Source organism: Oncorhynchus masou, chromosome 18 (genome assembly GCF_036934945.1).
Source record: "Oncorhynchus masou masou isolate Uvic2021 chromosome 18, UVic_Omas_1.1, whole genome shotgun sequence".
NCBI classification, from domain to species: Eukaryota; Metazoa; Chordata; class Actinopteri; order Salmoniformes; family Salmonidae; genus Oncorhynchus; species Oncorhynchus masou.
In genome coordinates this window covers 54,407,685-54,426,526 of record NC_088229.1, presented here as the reverse complement: position 1 = coordinate 54,426,526, position 18,842 = coordinate 54,407,685, and the positions used below count along the sequence as shown (strand labels likewise).

Sequence of the window (18,842 nt, the reverse complement as noted above, 5' to 3'; positions counted from 1 at the left end):
CTTAGCTGTGTCAATGGCTGGTGTCAGATGATCCCGCAGGGGAAGAAGCCGGATGTGGAGTTCCTGGGCTGGTATGGTTACACGTGTTCTGCTGTTGTGAGCCTGGTTGGACATACAGCCAAATTCTCTGGTACAGAAATGAACATTCAGTTCTCTGGCAACCGCTCTGGTGGACATTCCTGCAGTCAGCATGCAAATTGCATGACTTCAATCTTGAGACATCTGTGGACATTGTGTTGTGTGACAAACTGCTCATGTGTGGTGATCATGCTGTTTAATTAACTTCTTGATAAGCCACACCTGTCAGGTGGAAGGAGAAATGCTCACTAACATGGATGTAAACACATTTCTGGGGTCTTTTATTACAGGTCATGAAACATTGGACCAACACTTTACATGTTTTGTATTTTTGTTCAGTATATGGTCATATAATGCCTGATAAGAGCACAATCAGGAAAACCAACACTTTTGTAGTTTCTTAAATTAACACACAAATAAAGTGCAATATGGGTTTGAAATCAATATGTAAACATGGCTGACATTGCGTAGGCCTATGCTATAAGGTTCTCTTACAAAGAGAGAAATATGCACTTGTGTGACTCATAAAGGTGGCGTGTCTGTAGCACGTACTTCTCATTTCACCCTCCGGGGTAATGTGATGGGCTGTCACTGTTAGGAAGCCCTGGAGGTCCATCCACCTGTAATGAGCACAACACCTGGTGCGTTGGCCAATTCATTGACAACTTCTGCTTTAGCTTGCTTATAGAGCGGGTACTGCTTGTTTGCTGAAGTCAGTGCGAGAGAGCCAAGTTCGTAATGTGGCACGAGCACTTTCACAAGGTGCTGACACCCCCTATTCTTCTCAACCACCGAGAATGGGTGCATATCCGTGGCTATAAACATACCTATTTCTCTCTTGATTTTCTTAGGCCCGATCAGAATCTGCTGCGAAGGGCTGCTTGAATGCAGAGTTATTTTTATTTTTTTGCTCTGGTGCACGGAATACTGGGGTGATTGGCTCTAGTTGCTTTAATGGAATAGCCAGATGACGAGAGATTCTGCTCGTGATTTTCCTTGAGGCGTACAACAGTGTAAGAAGCCTGTCGGCTTAGAGGGTGTTACATCTATGTATTCATTCAGCTTCAAAGTGCGTCCCAAACTGAGATCCCAGAACGGTTTGGTGTGAATCTGTGTACCGCTACACCCCTAAGATCTGTAGGTCATGTCATTTTATCTTGTACGCAGCCTCTAATCTTTTAAATGCAGTATTTACCCACTTTCTCTCACTCTCTTTTTCTACCCAACCATCTTTCCTCCCTTGCTACACCCCCCCCCCCCACCTCCCCTCAATTCCTCACCTCACCTATCAGTACGTTTATCATCGAGAAGCAGCCCCCCCAGGTGCTGAAGACCCAGACTAAGTTTGCGGCAACTGTGCGCCTACTGGTGGGCGGGAAGCTCAACGTGCACATGAACCCCCCGCAGGTCAAGGCAGTCATCGTCAGCGAGCAGCAGGCCAAGGCCCTTCTCAAGAATGAGAGCACCCGCAAGTGAGAAGCCACACACACACCCTCTTGACAGGCATACACACTTACAGACACACACAGAGCCATAGCCAGGGTCTGTGTTTTGGTGAGGTCCGGGTGGGGAGAAATGTTTGCCGTTTTTAAAGCTTATTTCCTGCAATTTTACACTTCCATGACTTATGCAATGTTAATATATCAGAGTGATGGAAAATATAGTGCCCTGCATGCCCAGTCTATAATTCAGCCATGATTATTACAGGTGTAGATAGCTGGCTAGCTAGATGACCTAGACTAATTTACCAATTACATTTTGTTTGTCTTTTACAGGCTGGCTAATTCAGTGACTGTCAGTGATTTTTGTTTAGAATCGCGCTGCAATGGATAGCTGCCGTTTTACGGTCTCCTGACCAATTCTTTTTTGTTGTTGCACAGATCTTAACTTTTTTGTACATAATGTTTCCTATGACCGAAAAGACCTTCTGGACATCAGAACATCGATCACTAACCTCGATTTGCATCACAGGAGGTTGGATCATAATTGGTCATATGGACACAGAGAGAAACAGATTACACCGAGTGCACAAAATATTAGGAACATCTGCTTTTTCCTCTACACACTGACTAGGTGAATCCAGGTGAAAGCTGTCATACCTTTGTGGATGTCGCCTGTTAAAAACCACTTCAGTCAGGGTCGACCGGTTAAAGAAGGATTTTCAAGCCTTGAGACATTGTTTATGTGCCATTCAGAGGGTGAATGGGCAAGACAAAAGATTTAAGTGCCTTTGAACGTTGTATGGTAGTAGGTGCCAGGTGCACCAGTTTTAGTATGTTAAGAACTCAAACGCTGCTGGGTTTTTCACACTCAATGAACCTGAAAATGTATGCTCAGTTTGTTGTGCACCGTATTGCGGTACCGCTAGCAACATTTTAGCAACAGACTTATGGGCTAGCTGTCTAGTCTGAGTTTTTATAAATGTGCATTGAGCATAAAATAGATGCATAAGGAATTGGCAAATCGTTCTCATTCTGAGAAATTAGCATCTTATCCAGGTAGGCCATTTGATTTCAACATCTAAACAAAGTGAACGACCTATCGTTCAAAAGGTTGGAGACAGACGGGAGGGTGTATTCATAACAGTTCAACTGTTCTACCATGTTAGCAAAGCAAATAGATCCAAGTTGGCTGCACTTTAAATATAAAGATTAGCTGGCTACTCACTAGCACTGGGCTTGTGCTTGAGAGATTGTTTGAGACCTGTGTTAACTTTCTATAATGCCGGACCAGAGTTGGTCATTATTGTTGGATGTGCATTGTACATGGATGGTTCTGGTTATTTTTTTTTTAAACAAATAGGGCATATTTATAGACATGAAAGCCAGATCCGTGAATATAACTATTTTGATTAAATGATTAACTTATTTGTGGGTCTTATGGTTGAAGGATCATATTTACTCTAGGTTTAATTTTACAAGCCCTGAATTCATGAATCATTCCTGGATGTTTGAAATGCAGTGTATTGACCTTAAAAAAAAAAAAATGTTTTAATTGTCCAACAAAAACAGCTGGTGTCTATTTACCACCACTAACCGATGCTGGCACTAAGACCAACCTCAACGAGCTGTATAGGGCCAGAAGCGAACAGGAAAATGCTCATTCTAGCATGTCACTTGTGCAACTAGAGGATGCAAAAGTCCATTGCCTTTATTCATTAGTCAGTGTGGAGCTGCTGGACGAATGGCAAGTCATTTTGTTTGGCATGTTAGCTAGCTTGTTAGTTAGCCAGCTAGCTAACTAGCCAAACAAAATGCTATGCGATCATTTGAATGATACATGAATTCAGCACTCCCCTATCCCCCCCCCCTCCCCCTGCCCTGGTTGGATGAACAATGTGGACTGCGGTGTGAGGGGTTGAGAGATGCCCGCCTCCATAGGGGACTATTTCTGACTACTGCCGAGGAGTTGTGGTCTTTCTGGCGTTTTATAGCTACCAAAGCATCACCTCGATGGGTGCTACACTTCAGTAGTGGACTATCCAGCCTGGAGGAGGAGGAGTCAACAAACAAGGTGCCTGATGAAGAGCTTACAACCCTGTCTAAGTAACTGATTGATGCTGCTCACCTTCTGTGCCATCAAAGCTCCTTCCGCTTAAGCTACTGCCAAGCCTTTTTGAATTGCCTTGCTGAACAACAACTTATCGGAAGTTGTGGAAGACCATCGCTCAAGACCTGCCAGATCTCTACATTTGTTTTTTGTTTTTACAGCGTCTTTGAGATTCTCTTTGTAATGAAAAGCACTATATAAAATAAATGTATTATTACTCTACACACAGAATCAGATACGAAGTTCTCCCTCGCCCTCCATTTGGCAAATCTGACCATAACTCTCTATCCTGATTCCTGCTTACAAGCAAAAACTCAAACAGGAAGTACGGAAGTTGTCCGATTAAGCAGATGCTAAGCTACAGGACTGTTTTGCTAGCACAGACTTTAACATGTTCTGGGATTCGTCCGATGTAATTGGCATCATTAAGTAAGTGCATCGACGCCGTCGTCCCCAGAGTGACCTTACGCACATATCCCAACCAGAAGCCAGGGATTACAGGCAACTGCCACACTGAGCTAAAGGCTAGAGCTGCTGCTTTCAAGGAGCGGGATACTAATCTGGACATCAAACAGGCAAAGCATCACAACAGGACTAAGATCAAACCCTACTACGCCGGCTCCGATGCTCGTTGGATGTAGCAGGGCTTGCAAACTATCATGGATTACAAAAGGAAACACAGCCACGAACTGCCCTGTGATGCGAGCTTACCAGACGAGCGAAATGCTTTCAAAGCTCGCTTCGAGGCAAGCGACACTGAACCATGCATGAGTGCCAGCTGTTCCAAATGACTGATCACGCTCTCCGTAGCTGATGTAAGACTTTTAAACAGGTTAACATTTACAAGGTCGCAGGGCCAAGCCGGTAATCAGGATGCATACTCTGAGCATGCTCTGGAAAGTGTCTTCACTGACATTTACAACCTTTCTCTGACCCAGTCTGTATTACCTACATGTTTCAAGCAGACCACCATTGTCCCTATGCCCAACAACGCCAAGGTAACCTGTCTACATGACTATCGCCCCGTAGCACTCACATCTGTAGCCATGCAATGCTTTGAAGCCTGGTCATGGCTCACATCAAGGCCATCATCCCAGACACCCTGGACCCACTCCAATTTGCATACTTCCTCCACAGATGACACAATCTCTATTGAACTCCACACTGCCCACTCCCATCCTGACAAGAGGTACACCTATGTGAAAATACTCATTGACTACAGCTCAATGTTTAACATCTTAGTGCCCTCAACTCATCACTAAGCAAAGGACCCTGGGCCTGAACACCTGACGGGCTGCCCCCAGGTGGTGAGGGTAGGCAACAACACAACACATACAGCTGCACCATTGAAAGCATCTTGACTGGCTTCATCACCGCTTGGTATGGCAACTGGTTGGCATCCGACCGCAAGGCGCTACAGAGGGTACACCAGGCGGTGTCAGAGAAAGGACCTAGAAATGGTCAGACTCCAGCCACCCAAGTCAGGCTGTTCTCTCTGCTACCGCACGGCAAGCGGTACCAATGCACCAAGTCTGGAACCAACAGGACCCTGGTCAGTTTCTATCCCAAAGCCATAAGACTACTAAATATTTAGTCCGGGTAGCTATTTGCTTAGTTAAATAGTTATCTGCATTGACCGTTTGAGGTAACTTTTGACTCATCACATATGCTGCTGCTACGGTTTTATCTATGAAATCCAATTTTTTGTCACGTGCTGAATACTACAGGTGTAGACCATACCGTGAAATGCTTACTTACAAGCCCTTAACCACTGTATTCGTAGTAACATGTACATGCAATTTAAGTCGGAAGTTTACATACACCTTAGCCAAATACATTTAAACTCAGTTTTTTTGCAATTCCTGACATTTAATCCGAGTAAAAATTCCCTGTCTTAGGTCAGTTAGGTTCACCACTTTATTTTAAGAATGTGAAATGTCATAATAGTAGATATGAAGATTTATTTCAGCTTTTATTTCTTTCATCACATTACCAGTGGGTCAGAAGTTTACATACACTCAATTAGTATTTGGTAGCATTGCCTCTAAATTGTTTAACTTGGGTTAAACGTTTTGGGTAGCCTTCCACAAGCTTCCCACAATAAGTTGGGTGAATTTTGGCCCGTTTCTCCTGACAGAGCTGGTGTAACTGAGTCAGGTTTGTAGGCCTCCTTGCTTGTGCACGCTTTTTCTGTTCTTCCCACGCATTTCTATAGGATTGAGGTCAGGGCTTTGTGATGGCCACTCCAATACCTTGACTTTGTTGTCCTGAAGCCATTTTGCCACAACTTTGGAAGTATGCTTGGGTCATTGTTCATTTGGAAGACCCATTTGCTACCAAGCTTTAACTTCCCGACTGATGTCTTGAGATGTTGCTTCAATATATCCATAGAATTTTCCTACCTCATGATGCCATCTATTTTGTGAAGTGCACCAGTCCCTCCTGCAGCAAAGCACCCCCATAACATGTTACTTCCACCCCGTGCTTCACGGTTGGTATGATGTTCTTCGGCTTGCAAGCCTCCCCCTTTTTCCTCCAACCATAACGATGGTAATTATGGCCAAACAGTTATATTTTTGTTTCATCAGACCAGAGGACATTTCTCCAGAAAGTACGATCTTTGTCCCCATGTGCAGTTGCAAACCGTCGTCTGGCTTTTTTATGGCGGTTTTGGAGCAGTGGCTTCTTCCTTGCTGAGTGGCCTTTCAGGTTATGTCGATATAGGACTCATTTTACTGTGGATATAGATACTTTTGTACCCGTTTCCTCCAGAATCTTCATCAAGGTCCTTTGCTGTTGTTCTGGGATTGATTTGCACTATTCGCACCAAAGTGCATTCATCTCTAGGAGACGCAATGTGTGTCCTTCCTGAGTGGTATGATGGCAGCGTGGTCCCATGGTGTTTATACTTGCATACTATTGTTTGTACAGATGAACGTGGTACCTTCAGGCATTTCAAAATTGCTCCCAAGGATGAACCAGACTTGGGGAGGTCTACAATTTAAAAAAAAAATAATAATAATTCCTGAGGTCTTGGCTGATATTTTTTGATTTTTCCATGATGTCAAGCAAAGAGGCACTGAGTTTGAAGGTAGGCCTTGAAATACATCCTAACTGACTTGTCAAAACTATAGTTTGTTAACAAGAAATGTGTGGAGTGGTTAAAAACGAGTTTTAATGACTCCAACCTAAGTATGTAAACTTCCGACTTCAACTGTATCTGCCTCAGTTACCTTGTACCTCTGCACATCAACATCGATACTGGTACCCGTGTGTGTATATAGCCACTTTCTACTTTGTGTATTAATTATTACTTTTGTTATTGTGTTATTGCATTTCTATTATTTCTCTTCTTTCTTTCTTTCTTTCTGCATGGTCAGGAAGGGCCTGGAGGAAACGGGTACAAAAGTATCTATAAGCATTTCACTGTTGGTCTATACCTGTTGTTTACGAATGTGACGTAGAAGATTTGATATATAATGAGGAAAACTGCTAACTAAGTTTCGAAATTGCACCTTGTGTATTCAAACTTTCAGCAGTAAGTTCAAGCCCTGATTGAGTTCCTAAAAAAACGTTTTTTTTTTTTTTTTTTTTTAACTGAGGTCCGGACCACTTGTCTTTGTTGGCTACGGCCCTAAACACACACACACAAAATGTGAAACTTCTACTCGGTCCAATTCTAGGGCCACTACTGTCACCCGCAACCAAAAGTTGACAAATATACACATTTGTACATGTACACGCACACAACAGTTTGACAGATTTATGTCTCTTGTCTGTGTTGCAGTGACAGCAGTGGAGAAATTCTCAACAACAACTGTGTGATGGAATACCACCGGACCACAGGAACCCTGAGTGCTCACTTCAGGAACATGGTGAGTTAGGATAAATAAGCAACCAACGCACAGGAACCCTGAGTGCTCACTTCAGGAACATGGTGAGTTAGGATAAATAAGCAACCAACGCACAGGAACCCTGAGTGCTCACTTCAGGAACATGGTGAGTTAGGATGAATAAGCAACCAACGCGCAGTTAAAAAAAAAAGTCAAACATGTACAGGTGTATTAACCCTTTACACCATTGGGAATTGGCCAGAAGAAATATGAAAAGCACATGCATAAGCTTGGTAGCAATTGAATGGGAACAATTTGGAGATTACGGGAGCATTATTAGACCCAAGTTGAGGATACAACGGTTCACCTGACACAAGACTGAATCCAAACATTACATTGATCTTATGTGCATTTTACATTTACTGTACTTTTTGCTGCATTTGTTGATAACAAAATCTGAAAATACATTCAGTAACATGATAAGAATATTCCTGCAAAATGAGGGGTAGGTGCAACATAAGACAACAACAAAAAATGACGACGAGCTCCCCTATGTGCTGTTGAGGAACTAGAGCAAGCACACTTGTAGTTTTGTTTGGAACACAGCCCTGCATCACACAATTACTGTTTACGGTGGATCCAAAAACGGGCCATTTTATAAATCGCGATCTGAGGTGGGCGTCATTTGAAAGCTTGTTTTATTGCCAACATGACCAGCTAAGTTTCTAAAATATGATCTTAGTGTTTGGGCTTTCACAGGGCAATTTGGGTAGAAATTAGTCATGCGTGCGTTCAGGTGTGTGTTCCGCAGCTCATTTTCTTGGATGGACAAACCGGTTCATTCTGTTCAAAACAACACAGGGTTGTGATGCCATTCTCTTGTTCAAAATCATAAACACTGTAGGTGTTATGGAAAGGTGGACTCACGTGTTTGGCTTGCTTGTATGACATCAAAAGCTGTGTTTAATGTAATCCTCAATGTCTCATCTTTCACAATACATAGTCCTCTTAATTTACATTGCACATTTGTTGTCCGAGATGGAAACAAAGGTTGTCCAATTTAGCGGGAGGGATGTGGGGCAAGTTCTTGAAACTGTATTCAGTATTGTGCTTTGATAAGGAAAGCTCGTTGAAGTGCTCAAATCTGCCATGTTCATTTGGACTCCCAACTCCCCCTGTGTTTCGCCTGGGTCTGCCATTATCAACGGCGACCCTGGAGCTATTAGGTTTAAGTGCTTTGTTCAAGGGCACGTCGGCAGATTTTTCACCTTGTCAGCTCAGGGATTTGTTACTGGCTCAACACTCTAACCGCTATGTTAGAATGAGTTATACTTATAAATACAATTACATCACTGATTTATTGTAATTGGTGTTTTACTCAACTTTTGTGGTTTTAACAAATTGTGATACATATATGTACATGTGGTCAAAATGTTGCAGCAGTTTTGTAGTTGTGGTCGATAAGCAAAGATTGTGTTGTGGTCTCTCCTGTGCTGTGTAGTCCCTAAAGCGGATCAAGCGGTCGGACCGTCGCGGGGCAGAGTCGGTCACAGAGGAGAAGTTCACTGTCATGTTTGAGTCTCAGTTCAGCGTGGGGGGCAACGAGCTGGTCTTCCACGTCAAGGTTACAGGAAAATCCACTTCTAGAAACACCAGAGCCCAGTTTGTCTCAACATTTAATCCAGATCGAAATAATCCTGTGTTGTTCAATTCTGTGGTCCCTCTTTTTTTTGGCAGTTTTTAAGGCAAAGCGAAGCAAATCTCTAACATACCCCATCATAATGCTATTACAAAGATCATGTTCGATGATACCATGATATTTGGTTTAAATATTGTCCGTGTCCTTAAATGAAAGGGGAATTGAATGGGGCAGCAAGATTGAGACAATACAGGATCATTTTGATCAGATTTGATGTCTTTCATTTCATTGACATCCATTCTTTAGTGAACTTTGAGTAGGATGACTTATTTAATCACTTAATGCAGTCAGTGTAACTTTTATTCCCCCCCCCCCAGACATTATCTCTCCCCGTCGTGGTGATAGTTCACGGTAGTCAAGACAACAACGCCACGGCAACGGTCCTGTGGGACAACGCTTTTGCAGAGCCGGTGAGTTTATTGGCCTTTACTGGAAGACACTTTGCATACACCCCTGTCTCTTATCTGCCACTGTAGTTTATCTAAGTGTTGGAAAGGTTCGGAACAACTCCTGTATATATCATTCTTATCTCTTTCCCTGATTTCACCCCCCCCCTTTTTTTTTTTTTTTTTGCTGTTCCAACCCTCCTTTCCTCTCCCTCATACACACACTCTGCTTTCCTCCTCCATCCCCCCTCCCCCAGGGCAGGGTGCCATTCGTCGTTCCTGACAAGGTGCTGTGGCCCCAGCTGTGTGAAGCCCTAGACATGAAATACAAGGCAGAGATGCACAGTGCCCGTGGCCTCTGCGACGACAACCTGGTCTTCCTGGCCCAGAAGGCATTCAGCAGCGCCAGCATAAACCAAGAAGACTACCGCAACATGACCATGTCCTGGGCCCAGTTCAACCGGGTACGACCGTTTTTGATTTAGACTTTTAGATTGTTTTACCACAGCAGTGACTATTTTTACCGCCACATGACCATGTCTTGGCCCCAGTACAAACAAGTTCTAACCGTTTCACCACTGACTACTACTGCGGCATGACCATTAAAAACCACTGGTATAGGGATTGTTACCTCATAGATTTAAAGCTGGAATCCACGATGACGAAACGGCCACGTCCGTTTGCGGTATTACAACAAAAGTAATTTTACTGCAAACAACAGTATTTTTTTTCTGCCCCTTGGACTTCATTTCACACACAATTAAAGAGCACTATGTATTGTAATTTAGTTGACCATTCTCAACAACGCTCCTCAGCTCGGCAACAATAACAATGGTGGTGGGGAGGCCAGTGGCGCTGTTTGACCCTACTGCGGATTGCATCTTTAAGACTTTAACAGCAATGCCAGTGTCAAAGTATTTGTAATAGAAAGAAAACCAATGGTATTGTGAACCAGGTTTGATTATCTATGCTATCCACAGGAGAGCTTGCCAGGGAGGAACTTCACTTTCTGGCAGTGGTTTGACGGAGTCATGGAGCTCATGAAGAAACACCTGAAGCCCCACTGGAATGACGGGTAAGAGAGGAGTGCTTCAATTCAGAGCTTTTCCATTAGTGGATGTGTGGCCAAATTCTCTGGACGCTTCTTCCCTATAGCTTAACAACCGTACCTTTTGCGCTCGTGCGGGATTATCTACTTTACACAACAGCAAAAAGTACGTACCTGCTGCTCGCTCTGCTACCGCTTCCGCCTCCTTCCTGTTCTCACTCACCCCCACACATGATCGGCCGTCTTTGTCTGGTGTTCAAACTTTGACAAACTGCAACTGTAAAGTGCCTTTCTCTGTTGTAAGCTGTCTGTAAAAAAATGACAATTGAATTTACTGCTCGCACACATTGTAACATCTGTGGGACGGGGCGGTTCAATTCGCTCCTGCAGGCTCAGCCTTTCCATTAACCCTGTTATTAGACCATTTTTGATGAAAGGAATGAGTTGAATAAGCAGCCTTTTGACCATGCTCTTATTGTGAAAATATGTCTTTAGAATTGTGCAATGAAATAGGGCAACATGTGTGGGCTTTTTTTTTTTTTTTTTTGTACATATTGTGTGTGAATTTCTGTGAGTGCTTGCGAGATGTTAACTTTCATACTGTGTGTGTGTGCGCGTGTACTGCGTACGCATGTGTGTATGTTCACGTACTGCGTATTCGTGTTACGCAGGGCGATCTTGGGCTTTGTGAATAAACAGCAGGCCCAGGACATGCTGATGTCCAAGCCCAACGGGACCTTCCTGCTCCGCTTCAGTGACTCTGAGATCGGGGGCATCACCATCGCCTGGGTGGCAGAGAACCCTAACAAAGCGGGTACTGTACTCTACTACCCACCTAGGAGTAAGCAGAGTGTTTTCGGGCCAATACATGAGCCTATGCATGGTTCTCCACATCGTGTGATGGAGTGTAGGTAATTGAGGCAGGAAAAACGTTGTTGCCGATTTATTCAGCTGGTTGACTTTTAGCTAACATAACGTAGATGCATATGATCTTAATATGTGACTTGTACACAAAGCTACTTAATGGACCTTTTAGATGTACTCTGTCACCTTAGTCCAGGTCTCTTCCTCAAAAAAATGTGATGTCAATGAGCCTAATCTGGCTAACTTGAGGTTGAAAGGATATTTTTCTATGATATTGTTCTCCAGGGGAGAGGCTGGTGTGGAACCTCATGCCGTACACCACCAAAGACTTTTCCATCCGCTCACTAGCCGACCGCATCAGTGACCTCAACCACCTTATGTTCCTCTATCCCGACCGGCCCAAGGACGAGGTGTTCTCCAAGTACTACACCCCTCCCCTCTGTACGTACCATCCTCCTCATCCTTAACTTTATTTTTGTTTCTTAAGTTAAGGTGATCTCAAATTTGGCTGTTCTCATTTTCTCTCAGCAAAAGCAGTGGATGGCTACGTCAAACCACAGATCAAGCAGGTTGTGCCAGAGTACGTATACTGTCATGCATATAACAATTTTTTTACTGTTTCTAAACCCATATACTGAAACAATAATACCCCATTCCAAATCTGGCGCTAGCCTCTACCCTATCATATGGCGATTTGTAATTCGGCAATTGTGTGTAAATTACTTTTCTTTGTTTTTCTTTTGGTTTATGATAAAGACTCATGAAGCATTTCTAAGTTATATTCTTCAATAATCAATGGGCAAATACCCAAAATGTAAACAGTTTCCCAAATCCCAGACTGTAGCTTTAATGTGATTGTGCTTCCTGTCCTCTCTGTAGATTCACTACTCCCAACCCTGAGCCGTCCAGTGGGAACCCCACCTACATGGACCAGGCACCCTCCCCGTCAGTGGCTCACCCCATCAACTTTGCAATTTTCCCTCCCATGTAAGTACACTACAGATGGGGAAAGTATCAATGTACAGCAGTGACTAGTCATTAGATGACATGCAGTTCCCTCTAAGCTGCATGCTTGCCCGGCTACCCACCTCCTCCCACGACTGCCGCGTGGAAGAAATACCAGCTCACGCAGAGATGCACAAGTATACTCCGTTAGTTTACACTATATATTTATATCAGTGTTTCCCTCTAATATGGGACTTGTGATTGAATCAACATATCACCAACCCTTTGAAAGCAACAAAACTAGCGTTGCAAGATTGAGTCAGGGATTTTGTTGTAGGTAGAGCGCACTAGAGGAGAATTCTGACAGGTAATCTACGAGCGGTATGTTTCTTTATCCGACCATCGCGAGTGGGTGAGCTTATCAGATCAAAGTGCAGATTTGCGCACATTTGTTGATATTTACAAGTTATTAGCCCATATAGATGTATATCTGTAGATATATTTCTGTGTGTATGTATAATTAAAAACTACAAATTGTGTTTTATGTAAGAATTGGTTTGAAGCCGAAGAATAAAATAAATTCACATGAGCACCCAATATGCGTATTTCACTCATGCGCTATTTTACTTCCAACAATGTGTAGGCAGGTTGCTTAGGATTCAAACATTCTCAAACAGCCTAATTCATACTCTTCAGCGGCATAATGGACTTTACAGTGACCTGCTATTAAAATAATGTTTATCATTAGGCTATAGTAGGTCAAAGCTGTGTGCTACAAAACCTGGGTAGCTCATGGGTGAAGTACGCATGTGAATTTTGCTACACGTTTGAATCATCAAAAACAAGAAAGCAACATTTGTCCGGTGAAGTCCACAAAACATTGCATGTAACAATCAGATACTTGACTTACAACATGGTCAAGCAAGTTAATTTAACAACCTCTACAGGATCGGTGTCCCTCACGCGTTACGGTTGAGCTAACGTAGGCTAATGTGATTAGCATGAGGTTGTAAGTAACAAGGACATTTCCCAGGACATAGACATATCTGATATGGGCAGAAATCTTACATTCTTGTTGATCTAACTGCACTGTCCAATTTACAGTAGCTATAATAGTGATAGAATAACTTGCTATTGTTTGAGGAGTGCACAGTCATGGACCTGAAAATGTATTAATAAACCAATTAGGCACATTTGGGCAGTCTTATATAACAGTTTGAACAGAAATGCAATGGTTAATTGAATCCGTCTAATACTTTGCACAAAAAATCTAAATTGCAGGAATAATACATTTTGGCCTTTCTCTTGTATTTCAAAGATGGAACAAAAATTTGTTTTTTGTTTTTTAAATTTCTGCTATCTTTTACCAGATCTGTAAAAAAAAATCTGTAAAATGTTTAATATTTTCCTACATTCATTTCACATTTCCACAAACTTCAAAGTGTTTCCTTTTCAAATGGTAGCAAGATAATGCATATCCTTGCTTCAGGTTCTGAGCTGCAGGCAGTTAGATTTGGGTATGTCATTTTAGGCGAAAATTGGGGGGGAGTGTGGAGGTTTGCTTTCAACATTTTCGGACTACCTAACAGCTGTTGATTTAAAACCAGAGTTACCACAAGTTGCAAAGAAAAAAGGAGCTGCCTCCACTATTCCAGCACCATTTCAACATCAAATCACCTATGCTTAGTCTAATACAGTGACAACTTAAAAATACCACAAGTTTTTGTCCAATCAACTGTAAGCTAAATATGTTGTGGCTGTACATGGCACTGATTTGTGTGTTGACTCACTACTTGTAGAGGAACGCCAATGTCATCCTCTTTCATGTTGCTGAAACGGTCTATGACTCCATCATATAGTACACACTTTTTAGATTTTGTTGTCCTAGGCTACCTGGCTAAATTGCTTGCTCGCTGGCCTAACTTATTTCATGGGCAACTATGAGCCAGCATGTTAACATTAGCCTACTACATATTGAACTTCAATCATCTAAGGCCAGGTGTACAATGTATGAGTTTATGGCTAGATCAGAATCGCCATTATTTTCATTAGCCGGTACGGAGATTTAAGTAAAACCACAAGTCCAAATCCCGATCTTCATCCATGGCTAATTTAGGAAATGACCGACTTTAGCCACTGGAGGACAATGACACTCTCTGTCAATTACATTTTACTTTTATTGTGATTGGTGTGAAGCCAAATCCAAGCTGGCTTCCCTTGACACTTCTTTTTTTTTCTACTCCATGACCATTCAAAGTTGAACTCACTCAGTTTAGCTCAACCCTGATTTACTATTATTTTCTTACCAAAGGAGGCCAAATGCTCGCTGGCTTTCCTTACTATTCAATGGTATTGGGGGGGGGTTCTAAGCTGACATTTGGAATTGTTGTCTGATGGTGACAGTAAGCTTTCATTGCACAGTGTTTTGATGTTCGTTCACTCTGTACTGATTTTAAAGATTTATTTCTCTGGCTTGGTTAAAAAAAACATGTCTAAAACAGTTGCTGTATTGAAACCGGTAACATAGCTAACCAAGTTGGCAAGCGCAATGTTTTATACAGTACATTTTAGTACGATACAGCCTTATTCTAAAATGTATTAAATAAAAATACAAAATCCTCATCAATCTACACACAATACCCCATAATGATAAAGCGAAAACAGGTTTTTAGAAATGTTTGCAAATTTATTTATAAATTATTATTTTTTAACGGTGACTTCCCAAGTGGCGCAGCATTCTAAGGCACTGATCAGTGCTAGATACGTCACTACAGATCCTGGTTTGATCCTGGGCTGTGTCGGAACTGGCCGCGAAAAATTGGCCAAGCGTCGTCCGGGTTAAGGGATGTCCTTGTCCCATCGTGCTCTAGCAACTCCTTCTGGCGGCCGGGCTCATGCATGCTGGCTTCAGTTGCCAGCTGTATGGTGTTTCCTTCCACACATTGGTACGGCTGGCTTCCGGGTTAAGCGTGAATTGTGTCCTGAAGCAGTGCGGCTTGGTGGGGTATTGTTTGAGGACACATTTCTCTCGACCTTCACCTCTCCCGAGTCCGCATGGGATTTGCAGCGATGGGACAAGACTGTAACTACCAATTTGAATATCACAAAAAGGGGATAAAAAGTACATAAAAAAATGTATATTAATAATAAATAAACATAATTTACATAGGTATTCAGATCCTTTGCTATGAGACTCAATGTAACTCCTGTTTCCATTGATCATCCTTGATGTTTGGAGTCTACCTGTGGTAAATTCAATTGATTGGACAGGATTTGGAAAGGCCCCCACCTGTCTATATAAGGTCCCACAGTTGACAGTGCATGGCAGAACAAAAACCAAGCCATGTGGTCAAAGGACTTGTCCGTAGAGCTCCGAGACAAGATTGTGTCGAGGTACAGATCTGTGGAAGGGTACCAAAAAATTGCTGCGGAATTGAATGTCCCCAAGAACACACTGGCTTCCATCATTCTTAAATGGAAGAAGTTTGGAAAAACCAAGAGACTTTGTAGAGCTGGCCACTGAGCCAAACTGAGCAATCGGGGGAGAAAGTGCATTGGTCAGGAAGGTGACCAAGAACCCGATGCTCACTCTGATAGAGCTCCAGTGTTACTCTGTGAAGATGGTTGTCCTCCTGGAACTTTCTCCCATCTCCGCAGCACTCCACCTATCAGGCCTTTATGGTAGTGGCCAGACAGAAGCCACCCCTCAGTAAAAGGCACATGACAGCCCGCTTGGACTTTGCCAAAAGGCACCTAAAGGACTCTCAGACCATGAGAAACAAGATTATCTGGTTTGATGAAACCAAGATTAAAGTCTTTGACCTGAATGCCAAGCGTCACATCTGGAGGAAACCAGTCACCATCCCTACGGTGAAGCATGGTGGCGGCAGCATCATTCTGTGAGGTTGTTTTTCAGCTCCAGGGACTTGTAGACTAGGACAACAGGACAACGACCCTAAGCACACAGCCAAGACAACGCAGGAGTGGCTTCGGGACAAGTCTCAATGTCCTTCAGTGGCCCAGCCAGCGCCCGGACTAGAACCTGGTAGAACATCTCTGGAGAGACCTGAAAATAGCTGTGCAGCGACGCTCCCCATTCAACCTGACAGAGCTCGAGAGGAACTGCAGAGAAGAATGGGAGAATCTCCCCAAATACAGATGTGCCAAGCTTGTAGCGTCATACCCAAGAAGACTCGAGGCTGTAATCGCTGCCAAAGGTGCTTCAACAAATTACTGAGTAAGGGGCTTGAATACTTATGTAAATGTGATATTTCAGTTTTTGCTTTGTCATTATGGGGTATTGTGTGTAGATTGAAGGTTAAAAAGAATTGAATCCATTTTAGAATCAGGCTGTAATGTGGAAAAAGTCGATGTTTTTGAATACTTTCCGTAAATAGCTATTTCCATGTGCAAATGTTATGGAATGCATCTGCTCCATTTGGTTTTACTGGTAGACCTACATTATGCTCAAATAGCCACAGTAGCCTATTTGGCCACTGTATAAAACTAACCTCTGTGTTTATGGTGAACACACGCTGGAAGTTTCTCACAATGTTGAAGTTTCTGCTCACAAGACCTGAAATTGACTTTGAGCTGATTATTGTTAATGTATTTAATGTTTTGGATGATTTTTATATCTATATTTGGCTCCAAGTATCGATTTCTTTTTTCTAATAATACCATTTTTATCATATATATATATTAGTTTTTAGAAATGTTTTTAACGGTGACTTCCCAATGTTTATATTTATATATATATTCATTCATTCATTCATATATATCTATATATATATATATATATATATATATATATATATATATATATATATTCATTCATTCATTCATATCTATACATCTATCTATACATCTATCTATCTATACATCTATCTAAAGGTTTGGACACCTACTCATTCAAGGGTTTTTCTTTATTTGTACCATTTTCTACACTGTAGAATAATAGTGAAGACCTCAACTATGAAATAACACATATGGAATAATGTAGTAACCCAAAAAGTGTTAAACCAAAATATATTCTAGATTCTTCAAAGTAGCCACCCTTTGCCTTTGACAGCTTTGCACACTATTTGCTTTCTCTCAACCAGCTTCACCTGGAATGCTTTTCCAACAGTCTTGAAGGAGTTCCCACATATGCTGAGCACTTATTGGCTGCTTTTCCTTCACTTTGTGGTCCAACTCATCCCAAACCATCTCAATTGGGTTGAGGTCAGGTGATTGTGGAGGCCAGGTCATTTGAAGCTGGTTAAGAGAATTCCAAGAGTGTGCAAAGCTGTCAAGGCAAAAGGTGGCCACTTTGAAGCATCACACAGAAACGCCAATATAAACCGTTATATTCTCTCTTGATATCGGAAAAAGTCAGATTGGAATCAAAATCCCTACCCTTGGCTTTCAAGGCTAGCACACGACAAACTGTACCAGAAGCCCAGTCAAGGCTTGCTTCGTCACGGGTTTCCTAATATGGTCGTTTTCGGAAGGTTGCAACATACAAAGCATTGCGGATTGAAATGCCCTTAAAAGAGCTGACGTGATTTCTAGGGCTGGGAATTGCCAGGGACAATAAAATATTATCACTGTACTTCGGTGCCGATACCATATGTTTTAGAGATTCTATATGTATTTTGATTCGATACTGCAATTTTTGTGAGTCAATGATCCAAACATTGCTCACTATACATCTGCTGCAGAGGGACAATTAGAGAGCCATGAAAAAACCAAGTTTTGATCAGTCATGGAGATAAGGTAATGGGTTAAACTTGTTGGCTCTCCTTTAAAAATAAAAAAAGAGAAGAGAACGAGATAAAATGATGAGAAATACTGCCTAGCAAATCAATACTTGGAGTCATAGTATCTATATAAAACCGGAAAACAATTATATTGCGACACAATACTACCCTCAAATTCAACTCTGGACTTCAAATTGCATTTTTTCATTGTTCCTCTCTAATCAGGGACTGATTTAGATGTGGGACACCAGGTGGGTGCAATTAATTATCAGGGAGAACAGAAAACCATCAGGCTTCGGACCTCGTAGGGTAAGAGTTCAATACCCCTGCCCTACTATATAGATTCTTTCCCCAATCACTAATGATTCCTTTTCTCTACATGTCCGGCTTTTGGTACAGATATTCTATCAGATATCACACAACGTTATGCCTTACTGATTGCGGTCTGTATGTCTCCCTTCCCACCCCAGCAGAAGTGACCCCATGATGGATGCAGATGGAGAGTTTGACCTGGAAGACACCATGGATGTGGCCCGACACGTGGAGGAGCTTCTGCGGCGGCCCATGGCCAACCAGTGGGACGGCCAACAGTCCTGAACTTTCACCTTTGACCCCTGACCCTGCACCCAACAAGAGCAAGCACCCAGAAAACATCCAATGGTTTTGGTCCCATTGGTTTATATTGTCTATTTTTTTGTC

At 42.4% G+C, this 18,842-nt stretch overlaps 1 protein-coding gene across 5 annotated transcripts in view; it reads left to right on the top strand.

Annotated features, from left to right (window-relative positions):
* The window catches only part of LOC135504832 (signal transducer and activator of transcription 5B-like), a 33,299-nt gene extending 14,457 nt beyond the window's left edge, over positions 1-18,842 (top strand). For 3 of the 5 annotated variants that reach the window (XM_064923720.1, XM_064923719.1, XM_064923718.1), the window contains exons 9-19: positions 1,371-1,550; positions 7,415-7,502; positions 8,962-9,084; positions 9,477-9,569; positions 9,803-10,009; positions 10,526-10,620; positions 11,265-11,407; positions 11,743-11,898; positions 11,986-12,037; positions 12,337-12,444; positions 18,614-18,842. In XM_064923720.1, the coding sequence (XP_064779792.1) occupies positions 1,371-1,550; positions 7,415-7,502; positions 8,962-9,084; positions 9,477-9,569; positions 9,803-10,009; positions 10,526-10,620; positions 11,265-11,407; positions 11,743-11,898; positions 11,986-12,037; positions 12,337-12,444; positions 18,614-18,740 (1,372 nt within the window). In that variant the 3' untranslated portion in view covers positions 18,741-18,842. Of the gene's footprint in view, positions 1-1,370; positions 1,551-7,414; positions 7,503-8,961; positions 9,085-9,476; positions 9,570-9,802; positions 10,010-10,525; positions 10,621-11,264; positions 11,408-11,742; positions 11,899-11,985; positions 12,038-12,336; positions 12,445-18,368; positions 18,453-18,613 lie in introns of those variants that run through there. The other 2 variants (XM_064923723.1, XM_064923724.1) reach the window with 2 other exon arrangements.